At 36.1% G+C, this 15,484-nt stretch overlaps 1 protein-coding gene across 2 annotated transcripts in view; it reads right to left on the bottom strand.

Annotated features, from left to right (window-relative positions):
* Nucleotides 1-15,484, bottom strand: part of GRIA2 (glutamate ionotropic receptor AMPA type subunit 2) — a gene marked incomplete at both ends in the record, with an annotated part of 87,291 nt that overhangs the window by 4,682 nt on the left and 67,125 nt on the right. For both annotated transcript variants that reach the window (XM_084263953.1, XM_084263954.1), the window contains 3 exons: nt 10,129-10,327; nt 14,193-14,563; nt 15,033-15,239. In XM_084263953.1, coding sequence (XP_084120079.1) covers nt 10,129-10,327; nt 14,193-14,563; nt 15,033-15,239 — 777 coding nt within the window. The remainder of the gene's footprint in view (nt 1-10,128; nt 10,328-14,192; nt 14,564-15,032; nt 15,240-15,484) is intronic.

Genomic DNA, 15,484 nt, shown 5'->3' with positions numbered 1-15,484 from the left:
CATAGCTTTCTATTACCTATTCCCCAAGTCCTGCTGCTGTTGCTCACAACCCTGGAAGCAGAGCTACCAGTGTTTAGCTCTGCAGGATGCTCAATGTCCTCCTTCCTTCGCTCATTCAGGCTTAGATGCAAAAGCTCCCAGCCTTCAATCCTCCCTGAAATCTCATTCTCTAAGCTTACTCTCTAATTAAATCCAGATGTTCCATCCCATTTCTGCCATAAGTCAGCATTCATTTGGTGGCATGCATCCAACTTGCTGCACAGGATTTACCACTACAAACTAAGCAAGGGACATCAAGCTTCTGACAGCATTATAAAAATGATTACAGTGATACTTCATAAATTACTACAGATTTGCTTTATAAAGGGAGAAGCTTGAAGTTGGTTTAGAGCTGTCTTACCTGGTTCAATTCAACCCAAAGCAGACAACATAGATTTGGGAGCTTGTCACTATAACTTTCAGTAGAAAGCATTTGGATACCATTTTGCAGGAGGAGAGGTTATGTTGATACTTAAAACATTATTTTCTTCTCGTACTCAAATTTATTACTTATATGTAAGTATATAAACCTATACATTATATTTATATATTCTATGTTTATATTATATTCATGTTATATAAATGACATGCTGCATAAGCATATAAATACAATAAATTATGTAATAAAAACATTTATAAATGATACATGATAAATTATGTAATATTATAATGTATTTTATATTTATATATTACGTAAATGCCATATTTAGTATTCAAATAATAAATAAATAAACATTTTTATTCCTGTCTAGGGAAGTCTGTTTTGCTTTTATCATTCAACCTCAAAAAAATGAAGCTTCTCATCTCCCTTTCACTTCACAGAAATCTGAACACAACAGGTATGAGGAAGGATAAGGGGAGTCCATGGTTGACTAAGGGTCTGGCTCAAATGCAAAAGGTGGAAGGAACACATTTCCCAAATGGTCAAATGTTAAGAAGAAACCTCCCACTAGATGGCTCACAGGTCCTTGCCATATAAATGAATCTACCCAGCAACCACCGGAATAAAAATCTGTTAGGAAAAATGTCACCAGAAAATAGCATTCAGAATTTGCCATGACTGCACGGTCCTCTGCAGCCATGAACACTGAAAAACATCACACTGGAATTCATACAGCTCAGAGCCTTCATCCCTAGCTAGTCATTGACCTTGTCTAGGCTCAAAAAATAAAGCTACTACCTAGGGGTTCCTCTTAACTCCTAAGGTTTTTATTTATATTGCTATACAATATGTTTAGTAATACATTCTTTTTTCAGAACAGTGTCATTGTATTCCCTTCATTACTTTCCATTCAGAATTTGTCTTTTGTTTGAAAGGTAGAGCTAAAGGACTGCAGAAAAGGAAAGTGATAGGAAATCTTCATGAAGCATTCCATGTACACAACGCACACGCTCACAAAGGCAACATTATCTGATAGTGAAAACCAAAGCATATACACTTACCTAATTCAAATACATTGGGGGGGGGGGGGGGAAGGGCAGCATATTACATCATTACTAAATTAGGCCAGTGCTATAGTGGACCATGTATTTTAATCCTATGCAAATGATCATCTCCTCCTTAAACTGCAACTTGGAAGAGCATGCAGTCATCAGCAACAGCAGACTAAACCAAAAGGATACATAATTCTACTGATTGCAGGATGCCCTGTGTGCAAGTTAGGCTTTCACATCTCTTTCTTATATTCTTTCTTGAATGGCCCCCAAAACCACTCCAACTTTCTAACATGAGATCCAAACAATGGCACCATTGTAGATTGCTATATTATTTCTTGACTACGAAAGTATGGAAATAACATGCAGTGCTCTTAACTACAGTGGTCCATTGCTACTGCAAGGTGATGCTCCAGTGTATATATGACATGCTACATAAGAATATAAATACAGTAAATTATGTTGAAAGTCAATTAGAACTTTGGTATTACAATCAACACCAATACAACAGCACAAGACCCTAACATTCACAATGAAAACTTTTCCTCCTATTTACCACTTCCATAAAAATAGAGTTATTGACAAATGCCCAAGAAGATAATATTTATTTATTTAAATATATGTCAACACTGGGAATTTTGACTGCAAAAAATATTATTACAAAGTACACAGCCCATTTAAATGTATAATATTGCCTTCATTAAGAAGCTCATTAGGACATTAAATTATGCAGAGCTTTATCAAATTAATTAACTGTGTTTTGTGGGTCATCAGATAACTCTCCATTTTGTCATTCAAAGACCTGTTATTGTTAAAACTGGGGTGTGGTAATTAGCATGTCATTGACAGAAATAGCTCCACAAACTACTAACATTCTACTAGATGATGAACTTGTACAGCAGGAGCAGAACTTTAATTCTCAATATGGTTTTGTATAACCATCTTACTGACCTTCCATGCTGAATAAAATGACTGGAACTGTTAATGTCACCATTAACTAGAAAGTGTAACAAAAAATTACTCTTGCCAATTTACATAATAAATTCATTATTGATATATCAAAAAACACAGAAAAGGTCAAAACTAGTTTTTCCAGCCTCTTTAATTAGCTTGAGAACTTTAAAATGTGTAACCTTGTTTATACTGGGTGAATATTTAAGGTGAATGAAAGTACAAATGGAGGAAGATCTAAATTTTGTAATTAGTTGTTAATTTTCTTTGTTACTGGTAAAGGTTAGTTACACATACAGTTACATACAGTTTTATAGCTTTCCAGTTTCCATTACTTGAATAATATCTTTAACATATTTGGTCTTATTAATGAAAGTTGTAAAACATTCTACCTCAAGAACTTCTCAAAAGCCTACTTAAAAAATTACCTTCAAGAATGTGCAAAGCAAGGACCTTATGTCTCATCATATTCTTCACATAATTTAAAGAGTTAAGTGTTCAAGAAGGCTTGTCTTACAAAGGGATGTTAAAATTTCAAGACTGTTTAACTGCTGTTAAAATACTTGCTGAAATGACTCCTCTGAGACTTATTAATTTCAACAGAATCAAAACTGCTCCCCATCATTCACTATATTCACAAATCAAAGCAGACCATTTCAACCTTATTTAAGGAAAAATTCAGATAAATGTCACACAAACTAACTTCCACAATGATGACCTAAATCCATGTGTACTTTTTGAAGAGCCTGTCACAAGGAAAATACACTCTCTACCCCCAGAACTTTACTTTAATAAACCTACTGATAGAGGGACAGCTGTACTATCGTCGTATTGCAGCAGCATCTAATACTATAGCTTTGCTACATCACTGAAACACAAATGTAGATTTGCAAGTAGGATCTTGATCTGTCAAGGGAAACCTGACAACAGAAAGGAAACAGTATGTCATACGAACTGAACTGGAAAAAACCCACAAATGGTAAAGAGCAGATTTTTGGACCTTTCAAGTGAAAGAAGAATGGGAAAAAGGGGAGTATATCTGCTGTGTGGTGGAAAAAATGCAGAGAATAAAGACAATGAACATATGTGACCATAAGCTAAATGTATACTTCAGCTTTGGTTTTGAGGAGATCAAAATAGAGTCTAGTATTAGGAATGAGGATACAGAAATGGTTAATGATCAAAACAAGATGGATGCAAAACAAAAATAACTTGCTGCACCCATACTGAAGGAGGGGGGAATAAACTAAATTCTGAAACACAAAAGCACTTTGTCAATCACAGACTTGTAGTATTCCCAGAGTCTAGAACCATAAACATACTGCCTGGACTTACCTGGAATGAAAAAGCATTCCAAGTGACCGATGCTCTTTTGGTCTGAAGTACTGTACTACATGGCATGCACAGCTTCAGATGACATTTTGGAGTGTAAACATTTCAAGACAAAAATTACTAGAATTTGTGGGAAAGGAAATTGGGATGGGAAATCACATCAAGCCAGATATTGAGAAATTATTTTTTATAGATGAGAAGTGGAAAATTCTGAGCACTAGAATCATAGAAATGAAATGAAACTTTCCAGTTCCAAAGCATGGTCCAGCACTTCGGGACCAGTAAGAAAATCTGCAACAAAATTATGACTTCTAGCTGATAAAAACTGAAGAAATGCAAACCTATCACTATGACCAAACTTATTACCAGAAAACAGTGTGATACAATTAGGAGAAAGTTATTTTCAGAAAAGACAGAGAGAAATATTAGTGCCTTTGCACAAAGCATTCCTGATATCTCAGGTGGCATACAATGTATATCTGTTCATCCACATGCAGGAAGTAGCAATTCAAACTACAACACTTGCACGCAGAAGAGCTATAAGATGATTGAACACTGAAGTGCCTTGCTTGGAAATAAAGAATAAATATGGTTTTGTTAAAAGAGATGAAAGCTCGGTGGGAAAAAAATGCATACTTGCTCTGTATTAACTCATGAGGAAAATAAACACTGTGAAGAAAAGTAATCTACATAATAATCATTAATATACTGTAACAATTGAGGATAAACTAGTTATAAATACATTTAGGCTGGAATACAAGAGAATGTTTCTAAGAATAACAAGTGTGGTATTACGGAATGATCTGCTCCAGGTGTAGCACAAACAGAACTTATTTATACTTATTTTAGATTGTATCAGTTTATAAAAGAAATTATACAAGAATCTTCAAACTGTACTTTTGCAAATGCATTTTTGCCCAGCATAAAATTACCTACTACACAGCATACTTTGATTAGAACATCCATGAAAAACTGATGAAACCTTGAAAGGGAACATCAGAGAATATCTGTATGTTTCTTTTATCACACACAATTTGTCTTCAAAAAAACCCAAGTAAAGCTCTAATAGTATTAATGAATTTTATTTTAGTAAATATTATGCAAATACTAACTTCAAATTAAGCTAATACATGTAATGAAGTTTCTGAAGCACCACAAGCTCTCTGAGCAGTCTGCAAGACATTAGGACTTGGGGTAATATGGAGAGAAAAGAAAATGAAACCTGTGAAATAACAGAGCTGCTTTGAAGTAAAAAAATGAAGTATTGATTACTGCATTCATTCTTTTAAAATTACTTTCACAATAGAGTAAATCAATTCTTTTGTGTGTTGCCCTGATGAAAGGACCTCAAAAACACAACTGAAAATTCATCACTAGAATCCTCTACAGCACAAAAACATATAACCATGTCTTCATTACTATGCTGCTGGATTCAAAGGCCAGCCTTTCCATTATCCCAGTGCTCAGATTTAGCTCTCCTCAGTATTTTTCTGTCAAACTGAAAAAGTCTAATCCATACTCTCTATTTGTATCTCCTTCACAGATTCATGAAACGCCAGTCCTGCAGCCCCCGACTCCTCAAGTACCAAGTAGAGACCATGGTAAAAGTTCCACAAGATCTCATAACTAATTCTTTTCTGTCCTTCACCTCTCAAAGGCTTCTGTGGAGCTAGTCAACTCTGGAAACATATATTCTACAGTTCTTCTACATCTAAAACTTCAACAACTGAAGCTGATATATGATACATGATTTTTTTACCTCAATTACATTTCAAAATAATCAGTGCTTCTTCTCACTGGTTTTACAGATTTCCTGCAGGGTTTTAGAAGCTTGAAAATCTTGACCAGCACAAAGACCGGTTGAGGTTCAAAGACTGCTGTATGCTTTGTCTTTTTGCATAACCTCTTCTAATACAATCATCAACTTAAATACCTTTATATGTTAAAAAAGTACTTCAATGTTCTCGTAGATCTAGAGACACTGGACTGTGTTGAAGATCCTCTGAAAAGACAGTACTGCTAAACTTGAGGCCAAATTTTCTTTGCTTCCCAACAGACAAGACTTTTCCAGGACAAAGTACTCAAGGGGTCTTGTCAGCTCATATGTTTGTTGCTGGATTTCACTATGAAAGAGAACTTCTTTATAAGACAGTAAGGATCATCATCCTTCTGGCATCTTTCCCATACCCAACTTTTCATTCTGAAACTCTTGCCTTTCAGGCAAGAACAAGCAACTTGTGCAGAGTCTTCATAGTGAAAGCTAAAGAATATTTTTTTTGTCATGGAGCAGTTGCTTTTGCTTTTACTTAGCAGAGGATCTACTCTTAAAGGCAACCAAAACAGTTCTACAAAACCAGATTGGTTTGTCCATGTCACGCTCTTGGTTTAAAAACAGGTACATAGGAGAATTTAAACACATGCAAAGATAATGTAAATTAGTCATGTCATTTTTTCTTTTCTTTTTGAGATGCCTTCTTACATTACACATGGGACTAGTTACAATTCATCTTTTAAAGTGGAAAAAAGGTAGCATGATTCATTTGTCTATCAAATCTGTATATATTTTTGATTAATAAAGCTAGGCATAAAGCAAAACCGATTGAATTGTGAAAGTAATTAGCTTTTGTTCTCTGTATCACTTTGATATAAATTTTCAATGTGCCTTCAAGCAGATGGAAAGCATGGAAACGTTCCAGTGAATGTTAAGCCTGCATACTTACACAGCTGCACTTCTTTTTCTTTCTTCCAGGTTGTAGCCCACGAAAATAAGCAAGGCATGGTTTCAGGAGTTACCACATAGAGACAATGATTTAAAAATAATTTCTGCTGGTTTAGGTGAGCAGTAGTCTGTCTTCTTGGGTCAGTCACATTTTTTTTCTCCCTTCAAAGTTCAACTATGTGTCTCAGCTAATAGATACACCAAGTGTTTTTTACAGCAGGTGCTGAGAAATCACTGAAGGTAAAAAAACCTGTGTGACTGTGGATATTGTCAATAGTACATACCAGAGTGATGAAATTCCACTGCCCCACCATTGACCGCTCCATCAAACAGTATCGGCAATCTGGCAATTAGAGGAGTGATGTGCCTGTGCAAGACCAACTGAAATGACTCCTGAATCATCCAAGCTGTGCTTGCTGTCCTATTCACATTCTGACCGCTACAATCCACTACTGATTTGTGGAAAATGATGCAGTTCTGGAAAATCACAGCCACACACATTTTCTTTGATGCTTCTCACATTATTTCAGGTTCTAAACCCAAGAGAAAATGCAACAGCAATGCACTGTATATCTTTGTTCAGGCTTTCAGTTGCACTAAGACCTCTAAAAGCACTATCCCTAAAACACAGCACAAGTAAGTATCCCAACTCAACGGAACAGAACTGCGAAGAGTTTGATCATACTCACAGGTCTCCTAGTAGCAACTTTGACATCTCCTGCAGAAACCTACTATATAATCAAGAGACTTGATCACTCTGCCATTGAAGAAAAATTGCATATCTATAACAATATTCCAAGACGTTATTGTTGCTCAGCAAAGATCTGTCACTACTTTTTTCTTTTAAAAATACTTTAAAACCCATTATTTCTGCACTGGTATTTTCTATGCAGGATATACCAAGCTTCTGCTTCCCATCTTAAAGCAGCACTAGAGTAAAATGTTTTTTCATCCCTTTTTCTCAGTTGTTTCTTGATTCAGTGCCAACTGATGCTCTACTCACTGCTGGCAAGAATATCTCCTACTAGTCTGGGCTACCTTTAAAGCCACTGAGTATGTACCTAAAATTGGGGAATGTGAGAAGGCAATACATGTTTTGTCATGAGTGTCAAGGCTGTTATCTCTGAGACAAGTGAAATGGACTAACTTGTACGCCTACTCCCATATTATCTGCAGGGTGCATGGTGAGCCTCTATCTTTGTTCCACCTGCTTTTTTCTAACCTATATCTGGATTGCTCTATTCACCATGGTAGCTACTGTAGCCAGCCACAGCCATTGCAGACACAAACTAGTATGAACCTATGAAAGTGGCATAAAGTCTAGAACTCTACAACAAAACAGAGAACAAGCTAACGTGACATCCCTGACATACCCAAGGTAACGTAACATCTCAACAAGCTCATGCTATTTAGGCAGTCACAGAAGCTGGACAAAGACTTGAACCCACCACTTTCAATTAACATTGCACACATTTATTCAGCTATTCAGGACAGGATTTTGCAGCTAACTTTCACCATCCAGTTTATTGATGGGAATTCCTTTTTGGAAAATGCTGACAAAGATCTCTTTTTCACTTGTGTAAAGTATTATCGGAAAACATGTTTTAGGAGCAAAGGAAATTCAGTTTACTGTTCTCATCCCCGGTGTATGACAACCCCTAATTTTGTGCTCTTCCAGGAATTATGGCTCTACCAGTGAAAATTTAGGTCAAGTATACATTTCATCAATAAAAAAACCCTTGTACATAATGCCACTTCTTGGAAAGACTGTGAAAAAAAGCTCCAAATATTTCTGTTAATTTATGACAGTTACAGAGAACAGCCCATTTTTAGCTTGCTGCTAGAAAAATGCTCAAATTATTTCCAGCTGTTTAAAAACTTTGGGTCCTAATTCCAGGTCACACAAAAATCACACATCCACTCCAACCCACCCACTAGCCAGAAATAGTGTGGGTGAAATTTTAGTCTTCTCAGTGCTAGAGGCTGCTTTCACATTGCCTTCAGCAGAGCATTTCATTCTTAAAACTTAAGTTTCAAGTCTCCAGAAAGAAACTGGAAGCTGTTATTTCTTGAGAAGTGAGTGGGCAGTTATAAGTGATTTTTAGCAAACAGTAGGTAGAGCCATCAGGCTAAGAAGTTGTGTTACATGTAATGCATCAACTTGTGCTAGAAATTGCTGAGAAGAAATCTGAAGAGATTCTTATAGCCTTGTTTGTGCAGAGCAAAAGCTAACTTAACAAAAGCTGAAGAATATGCCCTCACAAAACTGCCACCTGATTTTTTGAAAAATAAATTACTAATGCTCAAGTAATCATCAGAAACACTAGCTGTGCAAAAGTGCAATTGGAAAGACACATGTCTGTGCTGGGAGTACAAGAACTACATACTGATGAACAAACATACAAACTTTGTTTTAAAAGCAAGCCTAAAAGTCTCTAAAGAAACTATTCAAAAGAACTGACCTACTCAGTTCACATTCAATCCCCAGAATGGCCACGATCTAGAAGGTTTATGCTCACATATTGGTATGCTTCTGAATGCCTGTAAACACTCTTAGCACAAATGTGATCTCAATTTTATTAGCTTACATATCTGATGCTAGTTTTGGTTTAGCCAACAGGAGCAACAGCAGCAGGTCTTACTACTGGGCCTATTATCAAAGTCAGAAAATAATGCTTTCTACAGTTGAAACAAGTATGGTTCCTATTTAGTACACTGCCAGTTAAATATGCACTATAGGATCCAGGGAAAATGATAATGTAGCAGTTACTGCTCTATCTATGCAGTACATAAAAAATGCGAGAGATTGTTTCATTTCACTCTCAGGCAGGCTATGTTTGACATGTAAAAATAAGATTTATAACTATTTTAAAATATATTTTGTTTAAAGTTAACACCATCATCATCCATTGGAGAACAGGAAAACAACAGGTTTTTGTGTTTGCAGCACTTCAGATCCACTTCCATCTTAGGCAGAGAGACACAGAGCAGACAGACAAGGAAAACAGCCACAGTGGTTTTCCCCACAGCCTCAGTGTCTCGCTCATTTGCTGGATGGATTTCACTGGGTTAACCGGGGCTCACAAGGGGAGCCTGAGACTCAGCACATCGCAAGTCTCATGCATTTTTTAAACTGAAATACACAGAGGTAGAAGGTGAGGACAGACAGGCTTCCAAGGCACTACTGCAACGCAAATACAAAGAGTAACTGTCTTCACAAGCAGGCATGGATTTACTACAGAAGCTTATAGGGTTGCATCCCATTCCCCATCTGCAAGGTTGAAACATTTATTAAAACATGATTGTGCACCTTCCCATGTTCCTGTTCACTGTGAGACTGCACAGAATATAGCAGAGATATTACATAGCCTTGTTTGTAACAGTTAGCTCTTGTCTTACAGTTTAGATGCATGACATCAACTCCCTCCTTTGAACGTATCTTGTTTTTACTTTACAGTGGAATATTGCAGCCACTTTTGCTTGACGTATTTATAACATGGCACTTATATATAGACATGGATAATTAAATGTAAGGATAATGAAAACACAAAACCACTTATACTTGCAAGTAAGGGTGCTTAATAAAGCCTACATTTACAGGAGTGAAAACCTATTTAAAACAAAACAGAAATCTAGAAAGTAAAAATTCTTACCCTAAAAAACTCTTTAGTGGAGCCAGAATCTAATGTCCCATAAGCAATTTCTGTTTGCTTGGAAAGATCCTCTGCACTTTCAATGGGAGACACCATCCTCTCAACCGTCAGGAAGGCAGCTAAGTTAGCCGTGTAGGATGAGATTATGATGAGGGTAAAGAACCACCACACACCTCCAACAATGCGCCCAGACAGGGATCTAATAACAAGTATGAAATGGATTTGAGAAGTGAAATGAGAGTCCTAAAAAGGAACACATATTATCAGTTTTATGCAAATGATGCATTATACTGTAGGGAAGCACTTCTGACTATCTCGTACCACAGCTCTGCAACTAATCAGTTGGGAGATCAAGACTTGCTTCACTATATGTCCTGGACTTTGCTGAGACAGGGACTCCAGAATTTACTCTAGGGGGAATTTAGTGGTCCAATTCTTCAAAGTTCTGAACACCCTGAAAGGAAACTGCTCCCATCATTATGTGATATATTTAATACAAAGGCTTGTGATTCCCTCTGAAGTGAATTTGTCTGACATTATGAAGAGGATCAAACAAAATCAGTGCTTTCAGATAAACCAGTATACACTTAAAAATTAAGTGCCATGAGCCTGCTTATTTTCCTAAGACATTCAGACAAAGACTGATTTCCACAAAACAAAGGTTTATGCTGCTCTGGACAATTTATACTGAGAAACAAATAGCATTATTTGCAATAAAAACTGGTGCAGGGAATATCCATAAAGTAAAAAGCATGCACAACTTTCAAAAGATACAAGCATTTAACAAACTGAGACTGGACATGAAACAGTTATTGTAAAGAAAAATGGTGAAGAAAGTAGATTTTTTAAATAGCAATAATCTGATGTTTTAATCTGCAGCAGATGGGCTCTTATGGATCTTTGTTTTGCATCTCCTGCTTAAGAAGAAAGAAGAAAAGAGAACTCAAGCAAAACAGTATACAGCACACAAGTAGAGAAATTATTTTCAATACTAGAAAACTAATAGAATTATTGATATTGCCATTATTGTCAAACTTGGCTTTTTTAAATGATCCTTTAAACTTTGAATTTACTTACTACTTTGTTTCCAAACAAGACATTATAGGAAGCAGTACATAATCTTTGGAGATGTGATTAATTACTTGGCAGAAATGTGCATGTAGTTGAAAGTCTAGTACTAAGGGCGTTGCAGTAGCTTAGGTATGTCTTGATGTGTCTCCTCTATCTATTAAGTAAACAAATTAGAAATCACTTAACCAGCCTACTGTTCTGTCAATAAGAGTTAAAACTAATTCTGACAAGTATTTGTATAGGTATATAGATAGATATAACTGTAACATATTAAAACATGATAGTTTTGTAAAGCTGATGTATTAAACTGAGAGAAAAAATTAATAACACCAATTCTGGACAAATTATTTTTACTAATTGCTACTGTAAAAAAAAATTCTTTGTAATAATTCAGACATGAAAAGATTTATTCCATGTCACAACAGACTAATTCACTTTGCTACAGAAAATCAAATCAGATAAGGTCCAGAATATGTTACTTAAAAGGACTATAGAAAAGTAATTATTTCAAGTTCCCTCTAAACTGAGAGGTATTCTTCAAAAATGTTTGCTCTCACCTTTGAAAAATGATTATATACTTACTATATACTTATCTTGACATGGAGGTAATCTTAGTACAAAATGTTTCTACAACTGAAAGATTAAGTTATATGATAAATATATAGATGTAAGGTGAAATCTCTGACAATGTTCATTTAATAACTGCTGATTTTATGGCACTTTGTATTGATGACACCTGCTACAGATGATAATAATCTTCAAAAGGCCATGATCTGTCAGCAAACAAAGTCACTACTGACTCTGTAGAAAAAAGCAGCAGCTCAATGCCAATCCAGTCATTATGCTCCCACAGGACATTTTATAAGTATTCAGTATTTTCCCATAAGGTCTGTCCCAGTTAAATAATTAATTTTTCAATGTAAATTTCAAAACGTTTCTGAAGATTGGTAACTTTACACTAGTATGAACCCACAATTCTACAAGCACCTCACTCATCCACCTCATGTAAAATAACAATTTCTGTGCACAATTACCTAAATCTGTGCACCACTTTATACTTAGAAGGGTATTACTTGGCAGTATACTCACATCTCAAAAAAGATGTCTTGTCTAGTCTATGCCTATTTCTATTTTTAAATACTTTTTTTCCTATTCTGTTGTTTCTGTGCTACATAGCAAGATGGGGATTGGTAGTGCAGAGAGGTTTCCAGGTGGTCCAATCTTACTCAGCACCACCTTCTATTTCAGTATCAGGAAGCCCTAGTTACTTGTCTACTCAGTAACTCTTACAGTGTTATCACTTTTATTAAAGAAATCATAGTAGCAACAGTGGAAAACCTAACTTCACAAAGACATCCTGCTCATGTCTGAAGAGCTTCCTTTTCCTATCTGCTTTGACTCATTTGAAGGGAGCTCAAATCCCATAGTGATGGTTTTGGTGTAAGAACAAAAATAACTGACATGTTTTCAGCCCTTTTCTATTTTTATAATAGACAGGTAATAAACAAACTAACTCCTTCATGCAAAAATATGTTTGGAATGAAATAGTGCTGTTAAACACCTTAGTGAAACTAAATCCTGAATGATTAGTTTCATGTCCCTTTTCTATTGACCTTTTATTACCATTATTCTTAAATCACTTTTGAAAAGTTATCAAACTGTGCACAACTGTGAGTAAAAGAATAATAATAATAAAAATAAGTATTATCCTATAGCCCTGATTCAATAAAAATAATTTTGCGGCTAACAGAGGACTTTGGGGACAACTAAGTATGTGAAGTGTGTCACCAATACAAAAACCCCAGAGGACTGAAATTATCAGTGCTTCTTATCAAACAATTGGCTCTCGTGTCGTGCATACGGTTCTTCAGAGCGTTATATGCCAAATCTATCACATATTTCATCATAAAGGCTGGTGTCTCTCACTGTGATACACTGGCCTTCACAAAGTTCTGACACAATAAACATTCTGCTATTTCCACAGCGACACAACTTGACAATCTGCTATTGCCTTTTGGGAAACCTGACTTGCATTTAAGAAATTCTTCCTTGGTGTGATTTACTTCGCCCACTAGTCACCAGACACACTAGAAACTGACCTGATCCCTGTCTTAGTTTAGGATGTTTAGAAAAAAGTTAAATTGCTTAGCATAATTATGTTAACCTTCTGATTGGATTTCCTTAAGCCCTATTTCACTTGTTACTATAGTTCCTTCAAGCAGCAAGTAGTTATTTACCTACCTACTTACCACTTTGCTGAATCACCGCTAGAACCACTTGTGCACAAGGGAAATAGAATATTTAATGAGCTGCAAAAGAATTAACTTTAGTGCTTTACAATTGTGCCTTACAAAGTAGGTGGAAATCCACCAGGAATTACACATTTTTAAAATGAACTTTCAAATTCATGTTAGCAATTTCCTTTGTGAGTTTTCTAAAACTAGGCCATGGAAAACCAGCAGTGCTTTGCAACTATTCACAGGAAATTAGAGCCATCACATGACTTTTATTTCAGTTCAAGGCTCCCCTGTAGAAAAAGTGGGTTACTAACTGTGTTATGACATGTAGTGAGTTTTAGAGGGGAAGTGCTGCCTATGTAGTTCCTGACTAGAACGTTACCCTTTTTCCCATTACAGTTGTTGTGAACTATATGCACTGTCAACTGTAAAATGGGAATATGCAGCAAAAACACGGTACCCCTCCAAGACGGCATGGAATGACTTGAACCTTATGCATTTTACAGTCTCTGCATGGTGTATATAACTTCACCTGGCAAACGTACGATTGACATTAGGACAGTATTAATCAAATATATCATGACCCTATGTCAAAGAGAACTGCTTTTAGTTCAAGAACTTTTGTGATTTGAGGGAAGGAAAAAAACATAACAATTAACTTCTTTCCAAGAGTGAAAATATATGCACCATGAACCTCCTCTGGCTGAGATGGCTGAGACCAAAAATGCACAAAGCTGAAATGGGCGAGTAACCAACCTTGGCGAAATATCGCATCCTTGCTGCATAAAGGCACCCAGGGAAAACCAGAGACTATTAAATATCCCAAATTCATTAGTTGATTCATTAGTTTGCGTTTCTCTTCCATCTTCAAATTCCTCAGTGTGCCACTCGTATGGGCTAAATCTGCTGACCAGGAATAAAACTACACTGACCCCAATGTAGGCAAAAACAATGCACATCCAGATTTCATATGCTAACGGATCAAGAAATGAAAACACTCCTGGCTTGGACTTCTGAGGCTTCTTGATCATTATTGATATCCCCAGGCTCATAAAGGGCTTTGAGAAGTCAATCACCTCTTCTCTCACCAATGTTATAGTTAATGGAGCGATTGCAATATCGGCTTTCTGTAGAGAAAGAAAAAAAGCAAGTAATAGCTAATACAACGATCAAAGAATGTTTTTGTTTCTACTGCATTTCACAAATGGGAAATAGGACAGCAGACACACTGGCAACACTGGTTACACCAACTACTATGGAGAATTTTTAGCTGAAACTCTTTGTACTGAAATACATAGAACCATATGGTTGGCATATTCCAAGTTTCCCTTTTTACATATGCCTTTTTACATACATTTAAAAGTGTTTGTAAAATATGTTGCCTTTCACCTGGTCAGAAGGATGAAATTAGCACTCACTTCCCCCCACCTTCATTTGCATTTATAAACTGATCCCAAATTTTTCATGCCAATATGAATTACTAATTCTCAATCAATCGAATTACATCATTTTCCTCAGCTCTACAGAGAAAACTAAACCAAATCCCACTCTTTCCTCAGTCATCTTCAATGGCTTTATTATAAAAGATTTTCTTACCCCATAAACAAGTTCTCCAACCATCCCATTCCAGATTTTCGTGTCTGCATCCCTCGCCCCATACTTGCCATCCCCAACAATTGTGAGCTTATATTTGAATCCACAGTGTTTAGCGATTTCTGTAGCTAAGTCCACACAGTAGCCCTCATATCGATCATTTCCTTCGAGCATTTCGTGATTTTTCTTCATCATGACGTATGGGGACTCCTGCACAGAAAGAATTTGCCTTAGCTACCTGGGTAAAGAGATTGATGTACCAGTTGTGCACTTCACAGATTAGTATGTTTCCTTTTCAGTGTGAAGAAAAGACAGAAGATAACATCTGAATTATACATGCAATGTATATGTTAACTGTTCATTATTAATGCAGTGTGTCCTTAATGTATTTAAAAGCCAAATTCTCCACAGTCATACATACATAACAATACTTACAGGTATAGTGATTCCCAGAA

Source organism: Gallinula chloropus (assembly GCF_964237585.1).
Source record: "Gallinula chloropus genome assembly, chromosome: 4".
Lineage (NCBI taxonomy): Eukaryota > Metazoa > Chordata > Aves > Gruiformes > Rallidae > Gallinula > Gallinula chloropus.
This window is presented reverse-complemented; position numbering and strand designations above follow the sequence as displayed.